Source organism: Delphinus delphis, chromosome 19 (assembly GCF_949987515.2).
Source record: "Delphinus delphis chromosome 19, mDelDel1.2, whole genome shotgun sequence".
Classification (NCBI taxonomy): Eukaryota; Metazoa; Chordata; class Mammalia; order Artiodactyla; family Delphinidae; genus Delphinus; species Delphinus delphis.
The window spans coordinates 14,753,937-14,764,213 of NC_082701.1; the positions used below are offsets into that span (position 1 = coordinate 14,753,937).

Below are 10,277 nucleotides of genomic sequence, written 5' to 3' on the forward strand. Positions count from 1 at the left end.
GCCCCAGGTCTGGAGGCTGCCAGATGACAAATACCAGTGGGGACAGAAGGGGACAGTGGTTCTGCGGGTCTCACTGTGGTCCAGGATGCTGAGGCAGCCTTTTGTGCTCTGTACCTTCCTTACCTGGCAGCACGAGGTCTGAGCCAGGGGGCGCAGTCGTTTTACTGATGGAGAAGTAAGATAGGTTTCTGAGATGGTCGTGTTATCTTTGGGGACTTAGCTCCCTGACTGTCTTCGTCCCAAGACCCAGTGCAGGCTTTCTTGGGAATCATATTTTACCTTTTATGTAAAAGCAGAGCTCTGTGAGGGCTGCCTAACCCTGGAAAGCGCTGAGATGGTTTTGTGACCAGCACACACACGTGAGCATTTCCTGGACTAGCCTGGCTTCTGACGGAAGGAGGAGGAGTCGGGTGCTGTCCCCGCGGCCGGGGACAAGAGGCCTTTGTGTCTGCAGAGGGAGTTTCCCTTTAACGCTGTGCTCCAGCCTGTTGGCTAGAGCGCTGGCTCTAATGTTTCAGGGCCAGGATCAAGGAGGATCCGGGTGTCCTGCCAGGGAGGACATTTGTGCTCGGTCCTCTTACAGCTGGGCTCCTGTTTCAGGGCGGAGATTTCAGTGCCCTCTTCCCAGTGCTGGGGCCTCTGCTGGGCCTTCAAGTCCACACTGGCGGGTGTGCTCTGCCCTTGGGTGCCCTTGGCCCTTGTTGGCCAGGAGATGACTGCCCCCGTGGGCTTCTGGTGGCCCAAGGAAAACCCCAAAGGGTTACGCCTGCAGGAAGATGGGACCTAAGCTGCGCTGCCTTCCCCTGTCCTGGTGATTTTTCTCCTTATCAAAAATACAAGGCCCCCACGTGCCACAACTAAGAAGCCTGTGAGCCGCAACTGAGACCCAATGCAACCAAAAAAAAAAAAAAAAATACGAGGCCCACGCTCTGCCTAGTGACCATTTGGTAGCTTAATTGTGTTCATTCTGTCCCCATTAAGTCTCTGAGCCTCAGAGATGGGCCCTGCTTTCTGCCTCTCTGAAGCAAAGCCACCATCCAGGGAGGGAGCTGCCTTCTTTGGGGCCCAAGCTTGGCCAGGAACCCCCAGGGCCCTCACAGGGGAACCTTGATCACTGGCTGCTGCCAGTGATCCAGTGGAAACTGAGGCTCTACCCTGGAAAGATTAACGAGGGACATTGCTCTTTGGTGAAGTTTTTTATTACTTCATTTTAAAAACGTGGTTTTTTAAATATAAATTTATTTATTTTTGGCTACAGTGGGTCTTTGTTGCTGTGCATGGGCTTTCCCTAGTTGTGGCGAGCAGGGGCTACTCTTCTTTGCGGGGCGCGGGCTTCTCATTGCGGTGGCTTCTCTTGTTGCGGAGCATAGGCTCTAGGCGCGCGGGCTTCAGTAGTTGTGGCTTGCGGGCTCTAGAGCGCAGGCTCAGTAGTTGTGGCGTATGGGCTTAGCTGCTCTGCGGCATGTGGGATCTTCCCGGACCAGGGCTCAAACCTGTGTCCCCTGCATTGGCAGGCAGATTCTTAACCACTGCGTCACCAGGGAAGCCCTAAAAATCGGTTTTAAATTAGTACTTTTCTTGAAAAGTTCCTGGGTTCTCATGTCAGTTGCTTCCTAGAGTCCCTTGAGATTTGTTGGTTGTTGGCTTTTTCTGTGACCTTCAGGAGCTGGGGCAGGTGTGGGCTAGGATACGTAATTTCACTAGGAAGGAGTCTTGAGCCAAAACTAACAGGAGGAAACTAAGCCAAAAAGCATAGTTGTTGAACTCAGCCAGAGTCAGGGGACTTGCCTGAACATCCCCGTCATCTGTGAGGTGGTCATGGCGCCAACATGAGCTGTCCCCTCCCCCGTGCAACCATCGCTCTTTCCACTCACCCTCCCATTGGCTACGCTGCACTGTTGACGAGATCACTGCATTTTGTGTGGACTGCATCACACTCGCATCACCTGTCTTTCTGACGCATGCACAGAATCCAGCCCTTCAGGCCCAAGTCCTCTGCGGTCCTGCCGGGGACTTGGCACTGAAGGGTCTCCGGGAGGACCAGGCCAATCCGAGGACTCTTGGATTGGGCCTCTTCTGTCTGGGCTGGGTGGGGGAGAGTGATGACGCGGTAGCAGTGGTGGCGGTGGAGCCTGGCGCTGGGCCAGCTGCCGTGGTGACTCTGCCCTGATCAGTTGCAGGCCCAGGGCCTTCTGTCTGGCCGACAGCGACGAGGAGTCCTCCAGTGCTGGCTCCTCTGACGAAGACGACGCACCAGAGCCTGGCGCAGGAGACAAACCGCTTCTCCCAGGGGCTGAAGGGTGAGTGGATCCAGCTTCTGGGGTCTTCAGGGGTCGGGGCTGCAAGTTGGGAGTGAGCTTTTATTGTCTTTTCCTCTCTGATCTTCCTTCCTCCTTCACTTTGAGTGAATGATTTTTGCATTAATAACTAAAAGCCAGTGGGATAAAATTTCATGCCCCAAAGCAAAAGACCTGAATAGCTTTCCCTAATTAAGAGGGCCCAGACCAAAATGGTTTTCTTGGGCCGTTGGAATAAATAACAGAGAATTGAAGGGCGTGTTTATCACAAGGAGCACAGATTACACAACAGCTCCCCCTGGTGTGGATAGGGAGCATTACTTACCTTCTGGCGGGTCACACTTGCTGCTGTTGAGCTTTTAGCTCCTACAATGTTGAAACATTCAGGTGATTTCTTCGGTGAATTTTGAAAACGTGGGTCACTTAGCTGATCTTTTGGATCATGAACTACATTTTGGTGGCTCCCTTTGCCTGTTACTTGGACTGCTGAATGATCAAAGTGTTAAGGCTGCCTCTCTGTAAGGATCTTTTAATTATTTAAAGTGAGTGAAGAAACTAAAATGATAAAGAAACCAGGTGATTCAGAAGTATTTGTAAGAAAATATCAACCTATTCACTTTTGAAATCCTACAGAAGATGAAAAGAGAATCTAGATGTTTGAGGAATTGGGACTAAAGTTTGTGTGCATTATTTAAACTCTCCCCACCTGACCTTCTTAAGAATAATTGCTTTTGCCTACACACATACCCATACTATTCCTGACACTCTGGAACTGTGGAGGGTTTTAAGAGCAAATATCCTCTCTTCATAGGGCAGTCTTAGGTAGATATGACCTGATACAGGAGAGCTTGCTTTCCTGGGCTGCTGGCATATCAGCTGGATGCAGCTTTTTTCTTTAGATGCTCCTGAGCCCTTTGACAAGTCGTTGCTGCTCAGAGTCGCTGTGACACCATCTAAAAGGCAGATGTTTTACTGTGTTTTGTGGCCGTGTTAATGCAGCCTGATTTCTTATTTGCTATGTAGAGATGGTGAGATTTTGCTCAGAGGACACTGGATTTATATTCAGTATTTGAAGGTTATAAAGGAGAGCAGGTGAGATGCCTTCCCTGCTTGCACTGTGAGAACTTGGTCTGACTCGCCATTGTCAAGACTCAGGCTCTATCTGATGTCTGCACCTTGTCTAAAGTTGTAGTTCTCTGGACTTCCCTGGTGGTCCAGTGGTTAAGACTCCGTGCTTCCACTGCAGGGGCACAGGTTCGATCCCTGGTCGGGGAACTAAGATCCTGCATGCCATGCAGCGCAGCCAAAAATAAATAAATTAAATTAAATTTAAAAATAAATAAAGTAGTAGTTCTCACCTGGGGGTTATTTTGTCCCCCCCCCAGGGACATTTAGCCATGTCCAAAGACATTTTTTATTGTCATATCTGTGGGGGAACGTGCTATTGACATCCAGTAGGCTGAGGCCAGGGATGCTGTTAAACATCTGGCAACATCCACAACAAAGAATCGCCCAGTCCACTGTGTCAGTGGTGCTGCAGTTGAGAAACTCAGGTCTAAAGTCAGGTGAACACAGAGCCACCAACTTGTTTGTGAAGGAACAAAATCTGTACTAACACCCGTCTGTGTCCCTCATTTAAAGGTATGTTGGAGGTCACCGAACAAGTAAGATTATGAGGTTTGTTGATAAAATTACCAAGTCAAAATATTTCCAAAAAGCAACGGAGACAGAGTTCATTAAAAAGAAGATTGAAGAAGTCTCCAATACACCACTGCTGCTAACTGTAGAAGTACAAGAATGTAGAGGAACCTTGGCGGTCAACATTCCACCTCCCCCGACTGACCGAATATGGTGCGTAGAGGGCCCCTCGGGGTCAGCCAGTGATTCCCCTTCTTGCGTGACCATAAAAATCCCATAAAAATTGCTGATCCTTGACATTATGGAAAGTACCTTCTCCTGGGAAGAAGCACTTCCAAACGTTTTTCATGGAACCTTAACATTAGTTGTAAATCTGATTCTGTCTTCTACTGTGAGTGGTTAATTCACATATAAAGACTCATCTTCACACATTAGGAAGAGTTAAGGTTATTGGTGAATGAGCTGTTATTGGGATGAGCTGTTTCTATTCTTGGTCTTCCTCCTCTCTCAAGCCAACCCTTTCCACCAGTGAGAACAGCTATCATTTGTAGACCTCTTATTCTCTGCCTAGCCTGGGGTGTAACTGCTTCACCTGGCCAGTCCTCACAGCATCCTACGGAGATAGGGCCATCGTTATGCCCACCTTACAGATGGGGATCACACATCCAGCAGAGTCCTGGGTGGTTAGGGAAGACTTCCCCAGGTCAGATCTGGATGTTAAGGAGGCAGGAGCATGTGTGCTTGGTAACTGTGGTAGAAGGTCTACCCAGAGAGTTATCATTGGACTGAACCAGTGGGTCTTAACTCCACCTGCATATCACAGTCACCTGGGTGACTTGTTAAAGCTATGCCCAGCCCAGCCCCCAGGATTCAGCAGTTGGGGGGACTAAGCTAGGATTGAGAATCACTGAAATAAATTTTTCATGGGCCCAGCAGAAGAAAATCACTATCTATAAATCTCAATTTTAAATTGACATTCAAATGTGCATAAGGGTATACAGGGATTGCATAAAAGACCTCTTTGTACCATAAGCTACAGTCGTGTGAAAAAGATAGCTCTGTTCTGTTATAGAGTGAAACTAGCATGCTGGTACACAGCCTTAGTGTTCAGAAGGGCTTGTAGGAATGATCACAAAAGGATTTTTTAATTGACTGATCATTTAATGATGATATTGGTGTTTCCCAGTAAAAACTTTAAAATACCATTTTAGATTTTATTTTTAAAAAGTAATGTTTTCACTGGAAGAACATGAAGAAAACAGAAAAAAAAAGCCTGTAACCTTACCATCCAAAAATAACCAGTTAATAAGTAACTTACTGTACATTTTTCCAAGCCTAATAACAAATCTTTTTTAAATAGCAAGAGTTGATATGTTTCTTCCTCTTCCAAGCTTTGACTTAGGAGTTACAAATGCCACTGCTCAATGGGAGTTAAAATTAGAGACCTCTAGGCTAGTGCCACGCAGCGCATGCTCGAGTGCTGAACTGTTTGTTATTAATCCACAAAGATACGTATAGATATTGAGAGTGTTTAGAAACATTCATAGCAATTTGCCATTTTTATTGTACAGGGACCTCATCTTACTATGCTTTGCTTTCTTGTAGTTGCCGATATTGTGTTTTTTACAAATTGGAGGTTAGTGGCAACCCTGCATTGTCAGATGATGGTTAGCATTTTTTTAGCAATAAAGTGTTTTTCAATTGAGATATGTACATTGTTTTGCACACTTAATTGACTACAGAATAGTGTAAATATAACTTTTATATGCACTGGGAAACCAGAAATTCACGTGACTCACCTTATTGCAGTAATTAGCTTTATTGTGGTAATCTGGAACTGAGCCCACGGTATCTCCGAGGTGTGCCTGGATTCTTTAAAACATTGGTCCATGATGGGTTGAAGTTTTTAGTTTGATAACACACAGTCTCTTGACTGGATACCTTACCAACAATTCTGAGTGCCAGTCTGCTCCACTGAGAAGCCATAATTATGGTGTGGAGTGTGGAATGAAAAAGCAGGTTATAGAACGTTTCTATTTACGTATGCATATTAGGAGTGTGGGGAAAATTGATCCCACTTCTCTCAGTGGTCCTGTCTTGGTTATGAGACTCAGAGAGAGAATGTCTTTTATTTTCTGCTTTATACACTTGTATATTTTGGATTTTGTAACAGACATATCCTACTTTCATAAAAATCGAAACAAAGAAGATCCTTTCCATTTTAGGAAAAACAAAAACAAGAAACAATGCCCAGGTCATGGACTTTTCCGGTGGCATTTCCTGGCTTTCTTAGTTTGTCACAACTGTTCTCAGATCATCACGGCCCTGGGTCCAGGGACACAGGGAGTTCACAATTCATACTTGCTGCACTGAAGTGCTTTTTAGAAGGGATTTTCGGAAGAAGAGAACATTTAAGTAGTGATAAAGCCTTGTGTAAATGAGGAATGTTTGTTCTTGGTACTGTCCACTTCTTTTCTTTGATTCTAAATGTGGTTATTACTCGTCTTTAAAAGGTATGGTTTCCGGAAGCCACCACATATCGAGCTGAAAGCTCGGCCAAAACTTGGAGAGAGAGAAGTGACTTTAGTTCATGTGACAGACTGGATAGAGAAGAAACTGGAGCAAGAGTTTCAGGTACACCTGCAGTGTCATCTAGTGTTTCATGCTGAGGCTCTAAAGGCTCTGGGTAGAACAGAGGTTCTGAACTTCATGTGGGTCAGGATCCTCCTTGGAAAATCTGGTGAAAGCTATGGACCCCAGGAAAGTACACATATGATCAAATAGGCGTAAAGTTTCAGGTTCAGTTTCAAAAACTCTGAAACTCATCCACAGAAGCCTGTGAAGTAGTCTTTAGAGGAAACTCAAAAGGTAGGGGTCAAAGAGCAAAATGACTGTCTTGTACCAGTAGGCCTGGCGAGCCGTCCATCTGCTGGGGCTATCTTTGGACTTTTCCCCGGGTGGGGCCTGGAATTGGCCAGCTAGTAGCACGCGGGCTGTGGTGGTTCCTGCCCTTGTGTGGTACCCATCTTGCTTGGTTTGTTTTCAACAAACGAATTGTTTGTTTGTTGCAACAAACATTCCGCGTGTAGCTACCACCTACCCTGGAAGTCCAAAGATGAATCAGGCCTGTCCCTCCCCTGTGGATCTTCTAGGGTAGTCTAGAGATCTTCTGGAGTTGACTAAGCCAGAGCTCATTCTCTAAGCCTGTCTTCTGCATTCTGCCACCAAGGGAAATAGCAGTGTAGCTGAGGCCCTGGAATGAGCTGTTTCTATCAAATTTTTATCAGGTTTTTGAGGCATAGTTGTCTATTAAGGTTTTACGGATTAATAGACTATTTACTTTGTAGTAAATTTCAGCTTTTGAAGAATACCGGTATTATTTTTGCAGTAGTATATTTTGAGTTATTGCGTTTAAAATTATATATTTTTTTATTATTTAAAAGCTATAGGTTAAATATAACTAAAAACCAGTCTATGGAAAGCTTAATCTTATCTCCAAAAGGAAAAGTACTTTGAACCTAATTAGGGGAAAGACAATCTCATGCCTTCAGTTCTTTTCCTTTTTCTTACCTCCCTAGATCCTGCATTAGGAATTTGGGTGGGTCATCTCTTTTAGGGGTATTGGGATATTAGGGTCATCTCTTTTAGGGGGCAAACTTTGGTGCATGGTATTTTTGAGGCAAGTTGGGAAGTTGAAGGGTAACTGCTTGCATTCTCCCATGGCCGCCTGTTTTTGTTTTTGCTTTGGAAGAAAGCATTGCTGAAGTTGAATACATTGCCAAAATTCACTTATATAAAATAAGTTTATAAACAGATAGGCAAAGCACCATTACTGTCAATCACTCATTATCCTTTGGGTGTTCACTATAGTAGGATTTCTTTCATACGTAGCTTTAACTGGTTCTGGTTTGATAACACAAAAATTTAGCTTACATTTTTGTTGCTAGGATTTAAATGGATAAGTTGGCTTATGTGTGTTGGAATATGTGTTCTGGATATAGTAATTTGGAAATACTATGAGCAGCTTACGCTCTTAATTCTCTTAATGTTATTTATCAATTCATGAGTCATTTTATTATATGTACATGAAATCAAAGGCTGCTTCTTCCTCAGAACTTACTGGGTTCTTGTGTTCGTGCACTGGTGTGATACCTCAATGCTTTCTCAATATCATAGAGGAATTAGTTTGGAATGTGTAGGAAAAGTTGTTTCATATGTATTTTAAAAACTAGTCTAAAGCCTAAAATTATCAGAACACACTAGGGCAACTCTGAGAAAAGAGCATTCTTCCACATGCCTGTTCCTTCTTTCTACAGAAAGTTTTTGTCATGCCAAACATGGACGACGTTTATATCCCTATCATGCACTCAGCCATGGATCCTCGCTCCACTTCCAGCCTCCTGAAAGACCCACTGGTGGAGGCTGCTGATCAACTGTGATGGGTGCAGACCTGGTGTTCCCAGTATTATGAGATGAAGCTCAAGGTGTGGGGTTCTCGGCTGCCATCTGGGCTGTAGCACTGGCCTTTCCTCGTGCCACAGCTTCTGCCCTCTGCCTGCCGGGGCCCATCCCACTGGGAGGTGTCCAGTGAATGGGGTCCAGATTGCCTCCTGCGAAGCTTTGACTCAGCAAAGGAAAACTGGAAGGATCGTCACGGTGGATCCAGAGATTACAGGTGACCCCCACCATGGCTTTTCTAAGTCTACCAGTTTTTGTGGCAGCAAAAGAGCACATTAAGAGCGAAGCTGCACAGCTGGAAGGCTTCCCCTTGCCTCCTCGATGCCTCCAAAGCTTTTTCTCAGGCAGCCAGTGCAGTGGAATGTTTTCTCACTTTTACAGTTTGTGTGAGGCAGCCCTCCACACCAAGAGAACGTCAGTGTGGTTACACATGTGGAGGGTGGGGAGTGGAATTTTGTCAACTATTTCTTTGGTGATAAAAAGATATGCATAGCAACTTACTCTTCTTATCAATTGTGCGTTTTGGAAGCAAGTAGCCATAGAACATACACTCTAACACACTATCAGCTGGGGCGGGAACCGTGGGATTTATGTGACCATTAGGCAAAGCCATGAGATCAAACCATCCCACACCTTTTACCAAGGAGGTACAATCACCTGGTTTCTGACTAATCCCAAATGTTTTCCTGAGACTTGAGCATATGTGGAAATATCAAACAAACCTAATGACTGGACTGGGGTGGGGCCAGAAAGCCAGAGCCACCGTCCTTCCACCTGGCACTTGCTGTGAGCTCTGGGAAGCTTTAAAGAGGCATCTTAAATGCTTTGTTAACCTGATTGGTTTGGGATGTTTTGTGGGCAGTTTCCTTTTCTGATGGCCAAAACCGGAGACTGCTCTCTATCATCTCGAGTCAAGACGATGCTGTTGTTTGCTCAGCATCAAACACTACAGATCTCAAAATTACCGTGACATTTAACGTTGCCAACTCTATTTTGTGCATTTGTGTCAGAACATTTAGTTTACAGGTTTCGGGGCTCTCTCAAACTGTGTAATTTGCTTTGAGAAGTACACTCAATACAATTTTTTAATTGTTTAAAGCTGCATTCAACATCAAACTTACCTTGGGTTAACTTTTGACAACTTACATCTGTGGACAAAGCTAATAGTGGCTTTTTAAACAGCAACAGCACCTTGCCTGAACGGGACTTTAAAGAAATTAATATATTGAAAAAAACATATTTGAACCCTTATTTGATTACTTTAACTGTACCATTAAAACATTTGACTTAAATTATCGGACCATTCCAGTCAGTGTACTGTTCTGATTTCTCATTGTGTAGGCCAATTTGCCTGTCAGTGCGCATGTCTTGTTCGCTGGTCTTATAATTTTTGTGCAATAATTAAAGGCAAAGGACTAGATGCACTATTGTGTAGAGATTACACATGACTGTACCCTATTGCACTTAATCAAATAGTATGTGGGGATTTACAATCGCTTGCATTGTTTCACAAAATAAATGTCTCATGTCAAATACTAGATAAGCATCTAAGTCATTTCTACTTGATCCTGCTTAGATAATAGGAACAGAATAAACTGTGGTACAGCATAAACCTGGGCCCTCAGCTGCCAGTAGCAGCTTGTTTCTTGGGCCGTCACTGGACCCGTCCTGTTGGAGGATCCAAAGACGACCACACCCTGATACAAGGAAGGCGCTAATTATCCTCGATTCGTATTTTTTAAAGTCCTGCTTCTGGGGCTTCCCTGATGGCGCAGTGGTTGAGAGTCCGCCTGCCGATGCAGGGGACACGGGTTCGTGCCCCGGTCCGGGAGGATCCCACACGCCGCGGAGCGGTTAGGCCCGTGAGCCATGGCCGCTGAACCT

At 45.0% G+C, this 10,277-nt stretch overlaps 1 protein-coding gene across 3 annotated transcripts in view; it reads left to right on the plus strand.

The window, feature by feature from the left end:
- Window positions 1-10,268, plus strand: part of TEX2 (testis expressed 2) — a 107,484-nt gene extending 97,216 nt beyond the window's left edge. For 2 of the 3 annotated variants that reach the window (XM_059997394.1, XM_059997395.1), the window contains exons 9-12: window positions 2,175-2,300; window positions 3,939-4,148; window positions 6,449-6,569; window positions 8,252-10,267. In XM_059997394.1, the coding sequence (XP_059853377.1) occupies window positions 2,175-2,300; window positions 3,939-4,148; window positions 6,449-6,569; window positions 8,252-8,374 (580 nt within the window). In that variant the 3' untranslated portion in view covers window positions 8,375-10,267. Of the gene's footprint in view, window positions 1-2,174; window positions 2,301-3,938; window positions 4,149-6,448; window positions 6,570-8,251 lie in introns of all 3 variants that reach the window. The other variant, XM_059997396.1, reaches the window with a different exon arrangement.
- The last annotated feature ends 9 nt before the right edge of the window (window positions 10,269-10,277 follow it).